The sequence below is a fragment of the Rhinichthys klamathensis genome, unplaced genomic scaffold (genome assembly GCF_029890125.1).
Source record: "Rhinichthys klamathensis goyatoka isolate OS25496 unplaced genomic scaffold, OSU_Roscu_1.1 h1tg000350l_1, whole genome shotgun sequence".
Taxonomy (NCBI): Eukaryota; Metazoa; Chordata; class Actinopteri; order Cypriniformes; family Leuciscidae; genus Rhinichthys; species Rhinichthys klamathensis.
Genome location: NW_026606862.1, coordinates 1,578,534 through 1,596,851, shown reverse-complemented (window position 1 = coordinate 1,596,851; position 18,318 = coordinate 1,578,534). Strand labels below are relative to the sequence as shown.

Below are 18,318 nucleotides of genomic sequence, written 5' to 3'. Positions count from 1 at the left end.
GATAGGAGAGATGAGGAGGGGAGAGGTATAGGAGAGGAGAGGAGAGGGATAGGAGAGGAGAGGGATAGGAGAGAAGAGGAGGGGAGGGGAGAGGGATAGGAGAGGAGAGGGATAGGGGTAGGAGAGAAGAGGAGAGGAGGGGAGAGGGATAGGAGAGGAGAGGGATAGGGATAGGAGAGAAGAGGAGAGAAGAGGAGAGGGATAGGGATAGGAGAGAAGAGGAGGGGAGGAGAGGGATAGGAGAGAAGAGGAGAGGGATAGGGATAGTAGAGAAGAGGAGAGGGATAGGAGAGAATAGAAGAGGAGAGGGATAGGAGAGAAGAGGAGAGGAGGGGAGGGGAGAGGGATAGGAGGGGAGAGGAGAGGGATAGGAATAGGAGAGAAGAGGAGAGGAGGGGAGGGGAGAGGGATAGGAGGGGAGAGGAGAGGGATAGGGATAGGAGAGAAGAGGAGAGGGATAGGAGAGAAGAGGAGAGGGATAGGAGAGAAGAGAAGAGGAGAGGGATAGGAGAGAAGAGGAGAGGAGGGGATAGGAGAGAAGAGGAGAGGAGGGGATAGGAGAGAAGAGGAGAGGAGGGGATAGGAGAGAAGAGGAGAGGGATAGAAGAGGAGAGGAGGAGAGGGATAGGAGAGAAGAGGAGGGGAGAGAGATAGGGATAGGAGAGGAGAAGAGAGGAGAGGAGGGAATGAGTGACGAGGAGAAGAGAGGGATAGGAGAGGAAAAGAGAGAAATAGGAGAGGAGAGAAGAGGATGAGACAGGAGAGGCGAGGGGAGGAGGGGAGGCGAGGAGAGGCGAGGGGAGGAGGGGAGGCGAGGGGAGGGGAGGCGAGGGGAGGAGAGGAGAGGAGAGGAGAGGAGAGGAGAGGAGAGGAGAGGAGAGGAGAGGAGAGGTAACTCAATCAGCGGCTCCAAACACACACATCCACTGTCATGTTAGTGTCAACTTGCGCTTCATACCCTGAGAATTTCTCTCGAGATGTACGCGATCCAGTCTTCTTTCAGTGTGTTTCCTTTCGTGTTTTTCACAAGGTCTGTTATCGAGCCGGCTCCACAAAACTCCATCACTAGCTACACAAACAACAGACAGATTTACTGCACATACATCATTTAAAATCTAATAAATCTAAATATAAAATCTCAGAAAACAGCAGCAAATAAAGAAACCTACTTTTGGCTTTTATTTGTACCCCTAGAGTAATAAAGCAGACTGTACATGTACTTTTTCCAGACCTCTCGAGAACATATACACGTGGCCTCAGAGTATGGATCTGGATCTGTGCAGTGAGTGTGATTTCTGGAAACTGTCAGGTTCTTCTGTCATCAGCAAAGGGAATGGGAATGAAGTCTCTAGGTTTAACTTAATCAAAGATGAATTTGGCATTTAATGTTAACATGTGAAGCAGTCATCTGCGTTTTAAGACTTTATTTATGATAAAATATATCTTGAAGGAGATTTTAATTATAACTGAACCCATAGGAATCAAGTAAGAATCCACTAAGAATCCATTAAGATCCAACTGGCATTTTACTGGATAAACTAATGGCGCTTTTCCACTGCATGGTACGGCTCAGTACAGTTCGGCTCGCTTCGCTTTTCCACTGCGTGGTACGACTCGGCTCAGCACAGCACGGCTCGCTTTAGCTCGGTTTGCTTTTCCACTGTAGTTAGTACCGCTTTAAAGTGGGTGCGATTATAGACTGATCATTTATCCGCTCCTCAGCAACCAACGAGAGGAACGTCTGCGATCTGCACTTCGTCCACTGACCACGATTCAGCCATTTCTTTTTTGGAACTTTTTTTTCTTTCATTTTTCTTCAAGCAAGTCAAGCAAGTAGTTTTAAAACAGGTGCTACAACGGTGGCTGTTACTAGCTATTTGAATCTAGCGGGTTTGATGTCTCGCATACAATGACGCTGGTGGTGATGATTCTGTCTGACCAATCAGTGATCTGCAGTGTTTTCACATCACATTTTAGTATCGGTACGGTACGCTTGGAACCTCGACAGAGGTGGTACCATTTAAAGTGAGCCGAAGCGAGCCGTACCGTGCCGTACCATGCAGTGGAAAAGCGCCAAAGCGTGCCGTACCGAACCGTGCCGTACCGTACCATGCAGTGGAAAAGCGCCAAAGCGTGCCGTACCGAACCGTACCGTGCCGTACCATGCAGTGGAAAAGCGCCATAAAATTGATTTCCAAATAATGACAGATTTAACCCTCTGGTACTGTACGCATGTAGGTCAAAAATGACCGAAATGCTTTATTTAAATGAAATGATTGTAATATTTTAGTTCGATAATGTTTTTAGGGGCCAAGCCCTGAAGGTGCTGTAGCCCCTATTGGAATTGTTACTTTTATTATTCTTCCCGAATGGGAGTCTATGGCAGCCCTATGAACGGAACATGAGAAAATTATGAAAATTGGCACACTTGTAGTGATGGTAATGAACAGAATTCTGACCAACTTTGGGGTCCCTATGACCAACTCTATAGCGCCACCACCAGTTCAAAAATTCACATTTGAAACGGTTATAACTTTTGAACAATTTGATCTAGAAAAATGAAATTTAGTACACCTGATTACTCTCTTTATGCTGATCACATTCAACATCTTACTTTAAGACTCCGCCCATTACAGTAGTGGCCATTTTTAAAAGTACAGTATTCAGTTTTCACTACTCCTTCAAATTTTGTCCAATTCTTATGAAAATTGTCTCAGGGGATCTTTAGACCAAGCCACACAGAAAATACTAAACATAATTTTTTTATTCATCTTTGTTCAAAAGTTATGATGTTGTGAACTTAACGAGGTCGACCCGAAATTGGTTCAGAGGCTATATCTCGGCCAAACTTTGATCAATGAAGTGAAAATTGGTAGGCTTTATTGAAACCATGACTTGAGGGTACATGCCAAATTTAAGAACAGTGCCACCTACAGGTCATGAGATCTGAATCAGTGTCAACTGAGCAAGGGGGTAATCCATCGACCGGAAGTTGAAGCCGGCCGGGTGCCGCCATCTTGTAGCAGAACTTCACTTGCGTTAGCATTTCCATTGACTCCCATTCATTTTGGCGTCACTTTGACAGCGAATAACTTTACATCTGAGGCGTTTAAAGACTCCATTTGTCCATTATTTATTTCTAAAGAAACACGACAATGTATAAAGGGCTCCATTACCTTCTATGTTACATTATGGCCCCGTAGAAACAGATTTTGTAAAAATAGGCTAACGATTGCGTCATAACCACTCGACTCTCTGTCGCGCTGTACAGAAATGACCGTACAGACAGGAGGAGAAGCTCGCAGGCGATCGGGGGAACGTCCCGTCAAGCAAGAAGCCCATAGATAATGAGTCCATAAAAGCAACGGAATACTTACTCCTGCTCACTCACGCCAAAGAACTCTTTGCTCAAGTTCCCCGTCTCTGCAAGATTAACATTGGCAATTTTCACGCACAGCTACTAGAAGATTAACGTCTGTCAGACAGGTTGCTCACGTCATCAAGCTTAGTTTGAGTCGGTTTGAGTCTGCGCGTCAGGAACGGAAGTGCTCAAAAATCGCTAAAAATGGGCTTCAACTGCCTCAACTGAGTTCCAATGAGATGCTCTGTCCACTTCTTATACTGTCTATGCAACTGAGTGGCACACTCTGCTGAGCCACAGGCTCCGAAGCTTTAAGGTTGTGGGTTTGAATCCAGTATGGCACATGGCCAGACCGCAAGAGGTACTGTGGCCAGAAATGGTGCGAGATGTTGCTTCCGTTTCAGACATTGTGCCTTTCTAAGAATGATCTCATCTGAATACTAAATTCAGTGTATTTATGTACAAAATCTTCATTTTGAGTTGATTCTCACTTGAACTATGGAACTTCGCCATTTGTGTGAACACACGTCTTCCCATAGGTGAGAACAAGATGAGTGACAGGCACCTGGCCCAGAGATTGTGGGTCTGATTCCTGTGTGGTACAACCTTATAAAATTGTGTCCTATGTTTTTACATAGTGATTATTTGTATGTGAACAATATGTGAGCAAGTATGCACTAATCTTTCTTCCTCTTGTATGTTTTTTGTTTATTCTGTGTTGATTCTCATCTGAACTTCTGTTCGTTGTGAGTTCATTCTCACCTGTAATTCTGAACCTTGATCGATTGATTATTTTATATCTTTCATCTTTGAGCTTTCAGTCATTTGTTTGTGCACACTACCAAACGCTTCCACTAGGTGAAAAATGACTACCAATGCATTCATTTTTTATTGTGAACAATACAACTATTTTTTTCAAGAACATTTAACATTTTCAAATCATGTCCATGAATTATTTTTTTGCGTTCACACAGCAAGTGCCAAAACCTTTAACAAGTCTCGTACCATTCTAATGAAGTAAAAAATTCAACAACAAAAAAAGATTTTTTGCCTGAAATTGACCAAACAGCACCAGAGGGTTAATTAAACCATAATCATTCCTCCAGGATTTCTTCTTTTCTAAAAATGCAGTTTGCAATACAGAGCCTTTTTTGACACTTTTTTATCTTCCTTGGATTACAGTAGAGGAATAAAGCGCTTTAAACTGGTTGAAGACTTTAAGGAAAACTCCTCTCTATCTGTCGTCACATGCTGTTGTCATCAGTCTACAGGCTGAAATGTCATGTATTTCTTGCATTTATGTCTGGGCTGGAGGCAGAATGTGTTTTCCTCCATGTTTAGTCAGATTTACATGGTTGCACTTGACATCTTTTTTGTTGGCGAAAAATAGAATAAATTCAGCCTGTGTGTGTGTGTGTGTATGCAGCGTTTCTCTAGAGTATGTCGTGTGTGTGTGTGTGTAAGCAGTGTTTCTCTCGAGTATGTCGTGTGTGTGTCTGTGTATGCAGCGTTTCTCTCGAGTATGTCGTGTGTGTGAGAGTGAGAGAGCGTCACTAACCCACAGCTGGTCGTCGTGTCCTGGAGGACTCTTCTTAATGAACGCGCCGTAATACGTGGCAATGTTTCTGTGATGAGAGTATTTCTTCAGCATGTTAATCTCCAGCTTAATCTCCTCTTCTTCATCCTGAACACACACATGGGAAGTGTCATGAATACAGTTGTGTAGTATTTGAGGTCAGTGTCTATATGGATTTTAAATGACAAACGATCAAACTTGGTTGGTGTAAATCAACGCGACAAGCAATAAACCCCAATCATTCCACACGCTTCGCTAATATCGAAAGCTATGAAGGGTTCCGCAAGGTTTTTTTAATTTTTAATCCAATCCTTACCTTCTATAATGAAAATAATACGGACAGATTTTCTCTATAATAAATAAGCATAACTGAGCAAAAAAAAACAACAACAAAAGAAAACAGATCATGAGACATTTCTCAAACTATTTTCTGAAGGCAGTCAGTCACGGTGGTTTGGGCGATTAAATGAGGACAGAAAGCTGACGTGTGTGTGTGTGTGTGTGTGTCGTGATGAACGAGAGACCTGAGCCTTACAGATGTCAGCATACGCAACTGTTATACTGACAAACATCACGAGCACAAATCTCTGCTCTTATGAATTATGAATAAATCTACATGAATAATGAATAATATGAATCAAATGTATGCTAGAAATGGCTAGGAATGGGGTAATTGAATGATTTGTTCATATAATGATCTAGTCTGTTTTTAACACTGTAGATATTACAGACCAAATCCCTCTGAACTTTTGACAACATTTAATCCAGGAGTAAAAAGTTTATATTTGACACTTGGCAAATAACACTAGTAACACTAGTATATCTGTTTTTATAGATTTATGGGTAGTTTTACTTTCTGATGTACTTAATGCGTTAATTCAATCGTAATATTGCTAAGCAGAAAAGTAAATAAACTTCAACTTTGCATATCAAACCAGGCTGATTTCTTTCTTGTGGTCTAATATATTGTGTTCAAACTGAAGTAAATCCACACGCAGGCAGAAATGTGTCTTAAATACATGACAAACCTCCCTAAATCATGACAACACATCAAGAAAGTGTTTTCACTAGCTTAAAACTAGACAAAATATGTTTTAAATATGTTATTAAGTATTTATATATAATCTGTAGAAATACTTTTGGTCTAAATTCAGTGTCTGTCTTGGTATTTTTCGCATTATTGTTGTAAATTCTGAACTTGAGCACATTGAAGTGAAGTCAGTGCACTTACTTCAGTCACGTCCATGACTTTGATGGCCGCCAGCTGTCCAGTTTTGACATGTCGACCCTGAACGGAAACACAGAGGAAATAAGTTAGAATATGCAACAATTATTAACAGAAACAAAACAACGAGGTGTGTGTGTTCATGCACTTTAATAGCGCTGTAGGGATGCACTGAATTTTCAGCCGCTTAAAGTGAAAACAGGCTGAAGTTTGTGGACAAAAATCTGCAACGGAAGCATTACTTCACAATCCAATAACCTGAAGATTAACATGGATGAAAAGCAGGGTTGATGTGAAATGATTCTGGTTTCACTGAATTCACTGTAAATGCAAGACTGTGATGGACTGTGTCCCACTTCCTCCTAAACGAACACTAGCTGTCTTCCCTAAGCACTTCCCGTCGGAGGAAACACCGTTCCATTCCGGCAAGTGGACAAGAGAAGTTTAGATGGACAGACCCTCGGCTTCAGGCAACTTAATACCCAAAATGCAACAGGATTGTGATGTCACAGCAGAATGCACACAACTCGATGTACAAGAGAAGCGTTATATTGCAGAAGGAACTGGAAAAGCTTTGCAAAAGCTTCTTTGAAACAATCTGTTGTAAAAAGCGCTATAGAAGTAAAGATGGGTTGATTGTTTAACGATCACTGTAGTGCAGGACTCTCCAAACCAGATCACCTGAAGCAGTGAAGCAAGGTGTTCAGGGTAACTTTAAGATTACAGGCAAGTGTGTTGAAGCCAGTCTTTCATCTGAGGTCTGAGTGAGGTCTAGAGTCTATTAGAGTCACTAACTCATCTCTTGTTGGAGCTGAAGTCTATTAGAGTCACTGACTCCTCTCTGGTTGGAGCTGAAGTCTATTAGAGTCACTAACTCCTCTCTTGTTGGAGCTGAAGTCTATTAGAGTCACTAACTCATCTCTTGTTGGAGCTGAAGTCTATAAGTCTATTAGAGTCACTGACTCCTCTCTGGTTGGAGCTGAAGTCTATTAGAGTCACTAACTCCTCTCTTGTTGGAGCTGAAGTCTATTAGAGTCACTAACTCATCTCTTGTTGGAGCTGAAGTCTATAAGTCTATTAGAGTCACTAACTCATCTCTTGTTGGAGCTGAAGTCTATTAGAGTCACTAACTCCTCTCTTGTTGGAGCTGAAGTCTTTTAGAGTCACTAACTCCTCTCTGGTTGGAGCTGAAGTCTATTAGATTCACTAACTCCTCTCTTGTTGGAGCTGAAGTCTATTAGATTCACTAACTCCTCTCTGGTTGGAGCTTAAGTCTATTAGATTCACTAACTCCTTTCTGGTTGGAGCTGAAGTCTATTAGAGTCACTAACTCCTCTCTTGTTGGAGCTGAAGTCTATTAGAGTCACTAACTCATCTCTTGTTGGAGCTGAAGTCTATAAGTCTATTAGAGTCACTAACTCATCTCTTGTTGGAGCTGAAGTCTATTAGAGTCACTAACTCCTCTCTTGTTGGAGCTGAAGTCTATTAGAGTCACTAACTCCTCTCTGGTTGGAGCTGAAGTCTATTAGATTCACTAACTCCTCTCTTGTTGGAGCTGAAGTCTATTAGATTCACTAACTCCTCTCTGGTTGGAGCTTAAGTCTATTAGATTCACTAACTCCTTTCTGGTTGGAGCTGAAGTCTATTAGAGTCACTAACTCCTCTCTTGTTGGAGCTGAAGTCTATTAGAGTCACTAACTCATCTCTTGTTGGAGCTGAAGTCTATTAGAGTCACTAACTCCTCTCTTGTTGGAGCTGAAGACTTTTAGAGTCACTAACTCCTCTCTGGTTGGAGCTGAAGTCTATTAGATTCACTAACTCCTTTCTGGTTGGAGCTGAAGTCTATTAGAGTCACTAACTCCTCTCTGGTCGGAGCTGAAGTCTATAAGTCTATTATATTCACTAACTCCTCTCTTGTTGGAGCTGAAGTCTATTAGAGTCACTAACTCCTCTCTGGTTGGAGCTGAAGTCTATTAGAGTCACTAACTCCTCTCTGGTTGACCTGAGGTCTATTAGAGTCACTAACTCCTCTCTGGTTGGAGCTGAAGTCTATTAAGCCCCTTTCACACAGCGCTTTGAACCCGGCAAATTGCCGGCAAATTGCCAGAGTGCCTTCTGTGTGAACGCAAACACGACCCGGGACTGATGCCGGGATCGATGCCGGGTTGGGGACCTAGTAACATTGCCGTGTTCAGACCCGGAACGGGCGCTGTGTGAACAAAAGCCGTAACCAATGTCGTGTCGTAATGATGACGCTGAAGTGAAGTGAAAGCAGGCTAGTGAAACGGTACGTAATGCGCTAGTTTATGATCGAATCAGAGAAAAAAATGCACAATCGTGGTTTCCCCAGAGAGAAATCGCAGCTCATAAGCAAACTATACACGTTGCTGAGACATTACATGTCACATCGATGTCACGTGTCTTTCCGGAACATACACTGGTTGTGTGTGAACGCGCTCTCTGATTCCGGCAAATCACTGGCAGTGTGAATGAAGCAAAATCAAACGAACCCGGGTCAAATCCCGGGTCGCTTTATCCGTGTATTTTCCGGAATCTCTGTGTGAAAGGGGCTTTAGAGTCACTAACTCCTCTCTGGTTGAAGCTGAAGTCTATTAAGGTCACTAACTCCTCTCTGGTTGGAGCTGAAGTCTATTAGATTCACTAACTCCTCTCTTGTTGGAGCTGAAGTCTATTAGAGTCACTAACTCCTCTCTTGTTGGAGCTGAAGTCTACAAGTCTATTAGAGTCACTAACTCCTCTCTGGTTGGAGCTGAAGTCTATTAGAGTCACTAACTCCTCTCTGGTTGGAGCTGAAGTCTACAAGTCTATTAGAGTCACTAACTCCTCTCTGGTTGGAGCTGAAGTCTATAAGTATTTTAGAGTCACTAACTCCTCTCTGGTTGGAGCTTAAGTCTTTTAGAGTCACTAACTCCTCTCTGGTTGGAGCTGAAGTCTATTAGAGTCACTATCTCCTCTCTGGTTGGAGCTGAAGTCTATTAGAGTTACTAACTCTTCTCTGGTTGGAGCTGAAGTCTATTAGAGTCACTAACTCCTCTCTGGTTGAAGTTGAAGTCTATTAGAGTCACTAACTCCTCTCTGGTTGGACCTGAAGTCTATTAGATTAATTAACTCCTCTCTTGTTGGAGCTGAAGTCTATTAGAGTCACTAACTCCTCTCTGGTTGGAGCTGAAGTCTATTAGAGTCACTAACTCCTCTCTTGTTGGAGCTGAAGTTTATTAGAGTCACTAACTCCTCTCTGGTTGGAGCTGAAGTCTATAAGTCTATTAGAGTCACTAACTCCTCTCTGGTTGGAGCTGAAGTCTATTAGAGTCACTAACTCCTCTCTTGTTGGAGCTGAAGTCTTTTAGAGTCACTAACTCCTCTCTGGTTGGAGCTGAAGTCTATAAGTCTATTAGAGTCACTTACTCCTCTCTTGTTGGAGCTGTAGTCTATTAGAGTCACTAACTCCTCTCTGGTTGGAGCTGAAGTCTATTAGAGTCACTAACTCCTCTCTGGTTGGAGCTGAAGTCTATTAGAGTCACTAACTCCTCTCTTGTTGGAGCTGAAGTCTATTAGAGTCACTTACTCCTCTCTGGTTGGAGCTGGAGTCTATTAGAGTCACTAACTCCTCTCTTGTTGGAGCTGAAGTCTATTAGAGTCACTAACTCATCTCTTGTTGGAGCTGAAGTCTATTAGAGTCACTAACTCCTCTCTTGTTGGAGCTGAAGTCTTTTAGAGTCACTAACTCCTCTCTGGTTGGAGCTGAAGTCTTTTAGAGTCACTAACTCCTCTCTGGTTGGAGCTGAAGTCTTTTAGAGTCACTAACTCCTCTCTGGTTGGAGCTGAAGTCTATTAGAGTCACTAACTCATCTCTTGTTGGAGCTGAAGTCTATTAGAGTCACTAACTCCTCTCTGGTTGGAGCTGAAGTCTATTAGAGTCACTAACTCCTCTCTTGTTGGAGCTGAAGTCTATTAGAGTCACTAACTCATCTCTTGTTGGAGCTGAAGTCTATTAGAGTCACTAACTCCTCTCTTGTTGGAGCTGAAGTCTTTTAGAGTCACTAACTCCTCTCTGGTTGGAGCTGAAGTCTATTAGATTCACTAACTCCTCTCTTGTTGGAGCTTAAGTCTATTAGATTCACTAACTCCTTTCTGGTTGGAGCTGAAGTCTATTAGAGTCACTAACTCCTCTCTGGTCGGAGCTGAAGTCTATAAGTCTATTATATTCACTAACTCCTCTCTTGTTGGAGCTGAAGTCTATTAGAGTTACTAACTCCTCTCTGGTTGGAGCTGAAGTCTTTTAGAGTCACTAACTCCTCTCTGGTTGGAGCTGAAGTCTATTAGAGTCACTAACTCCTCTCTTGTTGGAGCTGAAGTCTATTAGATTCACTAACTCCTCTCTGGTTGGAGCTGAAGTATATAAGTCTATTAGATTCACTAACTCCTCTCTGGTTGGAGCTGAAGTCTATAAGTCTATTAGATTCACTAACTCCTCTCTGGTTGGAGCTAAAGTCTATAAGTATATTAGATTCACTAACTCCTCTCTTGTTGGAGCTGAAGTCTATAAGTCTATTAGAGTCACTAACTCCTCTCTTGTTGGAGCTGAAGTCTATTAGAGTCACTAACTCCTCTCTGGTTGGAGCTGAAGTCTATTAGATTCACTAACTCCTCTCTTGTTGGAGCTTAAGTCTATTAGATTCACTAACTCCTCTCTGGTTGGAGCTGAAGTCTATTAGATTCACTAACTCCTCTCTTGTTGGAGCTGAAGTCTATTAGATTCACTAACTCCTCTCTGGTTGGAGCTGAAGTCTATTAGAGTCACTAACTCCTCTCTGGTCGGAACTGAAGTCTATAAGTCTATTAGATTCACTAACTCCTGTCTGGTTGGAGCTGAAGTATATAAGTCTATTAGATTCACTAACTCCTCTCTGGTTGGAGCTGAAGTCTATAAGTCTATTAGATTCACTAACTCCTCTCTGGTTGGAGCTGAAGTATATAAGTCTATTAGATTCACTAACTCCTCTCTGGTTGGAGCTGAAGTCTATAAGTCTATTAGATTCACTAACTCCTCTCTGGTTGGAGCTGAAGTATATAAGTCTATTAGATTCACTAACTCCTCTCTGGTTGGAGCTGAAGTCTATAAGTCTATTAGATTCACTAACTCCTCTCTGGTTGGAGCTGAAGTCTATTATATTCACTAACTCCTCTCTGGTTGGAGCTGAAGTCTATAAATCTACTAGATTTACTAACTCCTCTCTTGTTGGAGCTGAAGTCTATAAATCTACTAGATCCACTAACTCCTCTCTGGTTGGAGCTGAAGTCTATAAGTCTATTATATTCACTAACTCCTCTCTGGTTGGAGCTGAAGTCTATAAGTCTATTATATTCACTAACTCCTCTCTGGTTGGAGCTGAAGTCTATAAATCTACTAGATTTACTAACTCCTCTCTTGTTGGAGCTAAAGTCTATAAGTCTATTAGATTCACTAACTCCTCTCTGGTTGGAGCTGAAGTCTATAAGTCTATTATATTCACTAACTCCTCTCTGGTTGGAGCTGAAGTCTATAAATCTACTAGATTCACTAACTCCTCTCTTGTTGGAGCTAAAGTCTATAAGTCTATTAGATTCACTAACTCCTCTCTGGTTGGAGCTGAAGTCTATAAGTCTATTAGATTCACTAACTCCTCTCTGGTTGGAGCTGAAGTCTATAAGTCTATTAGATTTACTAACTCCTCTCTGGTTGGAGCTGAAGTCTATAAGTCTATTAGATTCACTAACTCCTCTCTGGTTGGAGCTGAAGTCTATAAGTCTATTAGATTCACTAACTCCTCTCTTGTTGGAGCTGAAGTCTATAAGTCTATTAGATTCACTAACACCTCTCTGGTTAGAGCTGAAGTCTATAAGTCTATTAGATTCACTAACTCCTCTCTGGTTGGAGCTGAAGTCTATAAGTCTCTTAGATTCACTAACTCCTTTCTGGTTGGAGCTGAAGTCTATTAGAGTCACTAACTCCTCTCTGGTCGGAGCTGAAGTCTATAAGTCTATTATATTCACTAACTCCTCTCTTGTTGGAGCTGAAGTCTATTAGAGTCACTAACTCCTCTCTGGTTGGAGCTGAAGTCTATTAGAGTCACTAACTCCTCTCTGGTTGACCTGAGGTCTATTAGAGTCACTAACTCCTCTCTGGTTGGAGCTGAAGTCTATTAAGCCCCTTTCACACAGCGCTTTGAACCCGGCAAATTGCCGGCAAATTGCCAGAGTGCCTTCTGTGTGAACGCAAACACGACCCGGGACTGATGCCGGGATCGATGCCGGGTTGGGGACCTAGTAACATTGCCGTGTTCAGACCCGGAACGCGCGCTGTGTGAACAAAAGCCGTAACCAATGTCGTGTCGTAATGATGACGCTGAAGTGAAGTGAAAGCAGGCTAGTGAAACGGTACGTAATGCGCTAGTTTATGATCGAATCAGAGAAAAAAATGCACAATCGTGGTTTCCCCAGAGAGAAATCGCAGCTCATAAGCAAACTATACACGTTGCTGAGACATTACATGTCACATCGATGTCACGTGTCTTTCCGGAACATACACGGGTTGTGTGTGAACGCGCTCTCTGATTCCGGCAAATCACTGGCAGTGTGAATGAAGCAAAATCAAACGAACCCGGGTCAAATCCCGGGTCGCTTTATCCGTGTATTTTCCGGAATCTCTGTGTGAAAGGGGCTTTAGAGTCACTAACTCCTCTCTGGTTGAAGCTGAAGTCTATTAAGGTCACTAACTCCTCTCTGGTTGGAGCTGAAGTCTATTAGATTCACTAACTCCTCTCTTGTTGGAGCTGAAGTCTATTAGAGTCACTAACTCCTCTCTTGTTGGAGCTGAAGTCTACAAGTCTATTAGAGTCACTAACTCCTCTCTGGTTGGAGCTGAAGTCTATTAGAGTCACTAACTCCTCTCTGGTTGGAGCTGAAGTCTACAAGTCTATTAGAGTCACTAACTCCTCTCTGGTTGGAGCTGAAGTCTATAAGTATTTTAGAGTCACTAACTCCTCTCTGGTTGGAGCTTAAGTCTTTTAGAGTCACTAACTCCTCTCTGGTTGGAGCTGAAGTCTATTAGAGTCACTATCTCCTCTCTGGTTGGAGCTGAAGTCTATTAGAGTTACTAACTCTTCTCTGGTTGGAGCTGAAGTCTATTAGAGTCACTAACTCCTCTCTGGTTGAAGTTGAAGTCTATTAGAGTCACTAACTCCTCTCTGGTTGGACCTGAAGTCTATTAGATTAATTAACTCCTCTCTTGTTGGAGCTGAAGTCTATTAGAGTCACTAACTCCTCTCTGGTTGGAGCTGAAGTCTATTAGAGTCACTAACTCCTCTCTTGTTGGAGCTGAAGTTTATTAGAGTCACTAACTCCTCTCTGGTTGGAGCTGAAGTCTATAAGTCTATTAGAGTCACTAACTCCTCTCTGGTTGGAGCTGAAGTCTATTAGAGTCACTAACTCCTCTCTTGTTGGAGCTGAAGTCTTTTAGAGTCACTAACTCCTCTCTGGTTGGAGCTGAAGTCTATAAGTCTATTAGAGTCACTTACTCCTCTCTTGTTGGAGCTGAAGTCTATTAGAGTCACTAACTCCTCTCTGGTTGGAGCTGAAGTCTATTAGAGTCACTAACTCCTCTCTGGTTGGAGCTGAAGTCTATTAGAGTCACTAACTCCTCTCTTGTTGGAGCTGAAGTCTATTAGAGTCACTTACTCCTCTCTGGTTGGAGCTGGAGTCTATTAGAGTCACTAACTCCTCTCTTGTTGGAGCTGAAGTCTATTAGAGTCACTAACTCATCTCTTGTTGGAGCTGAAGTCTATTAGAGTCACTAACTCCTCTCTTGTTGGAGCTGAAGTCTTTTAGAGTCACTAACTCCTCTCTGGTTGGAGCTGAAGTCTTTTAGAGTCACTAACTCCTCTCTGGTTGGAGCTGAAGTCTTTTAGAGTCACTAACTCCTCTCTGGTTGGAGCTGAAGTCTTTTAGAGTCACTAACTCCTCTCTGGTTGGAGCTGAAGTCTATTAGAGTCACTAACTCATCTCTTGTTGGAGCTGAAGTCTATTAGAGTCACTAACTCCTCTCTGGTTGGAGCTGAAGTCTATTAGAGTCACTAACTCCTCTCTTGTTGGAGCTGAAGTCTATTAGAGTCACTAACTCATCTCTTGTTGGAGCTGAAGTCTATTAGAGTCACTAACTCCTCTCTTGTTGGAGCTGAAGTCTTTTAGAGTCACTAACTCCTCTCTGGTTGGAGCTGAAGTCTATTAGATTCACTAACTCCTCTCTTGTTGGAGCTTAAGTCTATTAGATTCACTAACTCCTTTCTGGTTGGAGCTGAAGTCTATTAGAGTCACTAACTCCTCTCTGGTCGGAGCTGAAGTCTATAAGTCTATTATATTCACTAACTCCTCTCTTGTTGGAGCTGAAGTCTATTAGAGTCACTAACTCCTCTCTGGTTGGAGCTGAAGTCTTTTAGAGTCACTAACTCCTCTCTGGTTGGAGCTGAAGTCTATTAGAGTCACTAACTCCTCTCTTGTTGGAGCTGAAGTCTTTTAGAGTCACTAACTCCTCTCTTGTTGGAGCTTAAGTCTATTAGATTCACTAACTCCTCTCTGGTTGGAGCTGAAGTATATAAGTCTATTAGGTTCACTAACTCCTCTCTGGTTGGAGCTGAAGTCTATAAGTCTATTAGATTCACTAACTCCTCTCTGGTTGGAGCTAAAGTCTATAAGTATATTAGATTCACTAACTCCTCTCTTGTTGGAGCTGAAGTCTATAAGTCTATTAGAGTCACTAACTCCTCTCTTGTTGGAGCTGAAGTCTATTAGAGTCACTAACTCCTCTCTGGTTGGAGCTTAAGTCTATTAGATTCACTAACTCCTCTCTTGTTGGAGCTTAAGTCTATTAGATTCACTAACTCCTCTCTGGTTGGAGCTGAAGTCTATTAGATTCACTAACTCCTCTCTTGTTGGAGCTGAAGTCTATTAGATTCACTAACTCCTCTCTGGTTGGAGCTGAAGTCTATTAGAGTCACTAACTCCTCTCTGGTCGGAACTGAAGTCTATAAGTCTATTAGATTCACTAACTCCTGTCTGGTTGGAGCTGAAGTATATAAGTCTATTAGATTCACTAACTCCTCTCTGGTTGGAGCTGAAGTCTATAAGTCTATTAGATTCACTAACTCCTCTCTGGTTGGAGCTGAAGTATATAAGTCTATTAGATTCACTAACTCCTCTCTGGTTGGAGCTGAAGTCTATAAGTCTATTATATTCACTAACTCCTCTCTGGTTGGAGCTGAAGTCTATAAGTCTATTATATTCACTAACTCCTCTCTGGTTGGAGCTGAAGTCTATAAATCTACTAGATTTACTAACTCCTCTCTTGTTGGAGCTGAAGTCTATAAATCTACTAGATCCACTAACTCCTCTCTGGTTGGAGCTGAAGTCTATAAGTCTATTATATTCACTAACTCCTCTCTGGTTGGAGCTGAAGTCTATAAGTCTATTATATTCACTAACTCCTCTCTGGTTGGAGCTGAAGTCTATAAATCTACTAGATTTACTAACTCCTCTCTTGTTGGAGCTAAAGTCTATAAGTCTATTAGATTCACTAACTCCTCTCTGGTTGGAGCTGAAGTCTATAAGTCTATTATATTCACTAACTCCTCTCTGGTTGGAGCTGAAGTCTATAAATCTACTAGATTCACTAACTCCTCTCTTGTTGGAGCTAAAGTCTATAAGTCTATTAGATTCACTAACTCCTCTCTGGTTGGAGCTGAAGTCTATAAGTCTATTAGATTCACTAACTCCTCTCTGGTTGGAGCTGAAGTCTATTAGATTCACTAACTCCTCTCTGGTTGGAGCTGAAGTCTATAAGTCTATTAGATTCACTAACTCCTCTCTGGTTGGAGCTGAAGTCTATAAGTCTATTAGATTCACTAACACCTCTCTGGTTGGAGCTGAAGTCTATAAGTCTATTAGATTCACTAACTCCTCTCTGGTTGGAGCTGAAGTCTATAAGTCTCTTAGATTCACTAACTCCTCTCTGGTTGGAGCTAAAGTCTATAAGTATATTAGATTCACTAACTCCTCTCTGGTTGGAGCTGAAGTCTATAAGTCTATTAGATTCACTAACTCCTCTCTGGTTGGAGCTGAAGTCTCTTAGATTCACTAACTCCTCTCTGGTTGGAGCTGAAGTCTATAAGTCTATTAGATTCACTAACACCTCTCTGGTTGGAGCTGAAGTCTATAAGTCTATTAGATTCACTAACTCCTCTCTGGTTGGAGCTGAAGTCTATAAGTCTCTTAGATTCACTAACTCCTCTCTGGTTGGAGCTAAAGTCTATAAATATATTAGATTCACTAACTCCTCTCTGGTTGGAGCTGAAGTCTATAAGTCTATTAGATTCACTAACTCCTCTCTGGTTGGAGCTGAAGTCTCTTAGATTCACTAACTCCTCTCTGGTTGGAGCTGAAGTCTATAAGTCTCTTAGATTCACTAACTCCTCTCTGGTTGGAGCTAAAGTCTATAAGTCTATTAGATTCACTAACTCCTCTCTGGTTGGAGCTGAAGTCTATAAGTCTATTAGATTCACTAACTCCTCTCTGGTTGGAGCTGAAGTCTATAAATCTATTAGATTTACTAACTCCTCTCTTGTTGGAGCTGAAGTCTATAAGTCTATTAGATTCACTAACTCCTCTCTGGTTGGAGCTGAAGTCTATAAGTCTATTAGATTCACTAACTCCTCTCTGGTTGGAGCTGAAGTCTATAAGTCTATTAGATTCACTAACTCCTCTCTGGTTGGAGCTGAAGTCTATTAGATTCACTAACTCCTCTTTTGTTGGAGCTGAAGTCTATTAGAGTCACTAACTCCTCTCTTGTTGGAGCTGAAGTCTATAAATCTATTAGATTCACTAACTCCTCTCTTGTTGGAGCTGAAGTCTATAAATCTATTAGATTCACTAACTCCTCTCTGGTTGGAGCTGAAGTCTATAAGTCTATTAGATTCACTAACTCCTCTCTTGTTGGAGCTGAAGTCTATAAGTCTATTAGATTCACTAACTCCTCTCTGGTTGGAGCTGAAGTCTATAAGTCTATTAGATTCACTAACTCCTCTCTGGTTGGAGCTGAAGTCTATTAGAGTCACTAACTCATCTCTTGTTGGAGCTGAAGTCTATAAGTCTCTTAGATTCACTAACTCCTCTCTGGTTGGAGCTGAAGTCTATAAGTCTATTAGATTCACTAACTCCTCTCTGGTTGGAGCTGAAGTCTATAAATCTATTAGATTTACTAACTCCTCTCTTGTTGGAGCTGAAGTCTATAAGTCTATTAGATTCACTAACTCCTCTCTGGTTGGAGCTGAAGTCTATAAGTCTATTAGATTCACTAACTCCTCTCTGGTTGGAGCTAAAGTCTATTAGATTCACTAACTCCTCTCTGGTTGGAGCTGAAGTCTATTAGAGTCACTAACTCCTCTCTTGTTGGAGCTGAAGTCTATTAGAGTCACTAACTCCTCTCTTGTTGGAGCTGAAGTCTATAAGTCTATTAGATTCACTAACTCCTCTCTTGTTGGAGCTGAAGTCTATAAGTCTATTAGATTCACTAACTCCTCTCTTGTTGGAGCTGAAGTCTATAAGTCTATTAGATTCACTAACTCCTCTCTGGTTGGAGCTGAAGTCTATAAGTCTATTAGATTCACTAACTCCTCTCTGGTTGGAGCTGAAGTCTATTAGATTCACTAACTCCTCTCTGGTTGGAGCTGAAGTCTATAAGTCTATTAGATTCACTAACTCCTCTCTGGTTGGAGCTGAAGTCTATAAGTCTATTAGATTCACTAACTCCTCTCTGGTTGGAGCTGAAGTCTCTTAGATTCACTAACTCCTCTCTGGTTGGAGCTGAAGTCTATAAGTCTCTTAGATTCACTAACTCCTCTCTGGTTGGAGCTAAAGTCTATAAGTCTATTAGATTCACTAACTCCTCTCTGGTTGGAGCTGAAGTCTATAAGTCTATTAGATTCACTAACTCCTCTCTGGTTGGAGCTGAAGTCTATAAATCTATTAGATTTACTAACTCCTCTCTTGTTGGAGCTGAAGTCTATAAGTCTATTAGATTCACTAACTCCTCTCTGGTTGGAGCTG

The 18,318-nt window shown here is 41.8% G+C and overlaps 1 protein-coding gene across 2 annotated transcripts in view; it reads right to left on the bottom strand.

Moving 5' to 3' along the window:
* map4k4 (mitogen-activated protein kinase kinase kinase kinase 4) overlaps positions 1-18,318 on the bottom strand; it is a 142,042-nt gene that overhangs the window by 87,895 nt on the left and 35,829 nt on the right. For both annotated transcript variants that reach the window (XM_056232623.1, XM_056232624.1), the window contains exons 3-5: positions 6,169-6,225; positions 4,920-5,045; positions 959-1,069 (exon numbers count right to left, since the gene is read on the bottom strand). In XM_056232623.1, the coding sequence (XP_056088598.1) occupies positions 959-1,069; positions 4,920-5,045; positions 6,169-6,225 (294 nt within the window). The remainder of the gene's footprint in view (positions 1-958; positions 1,070-4,919; positions 5,046-6,168; positions 6,226-18,318) is intronic.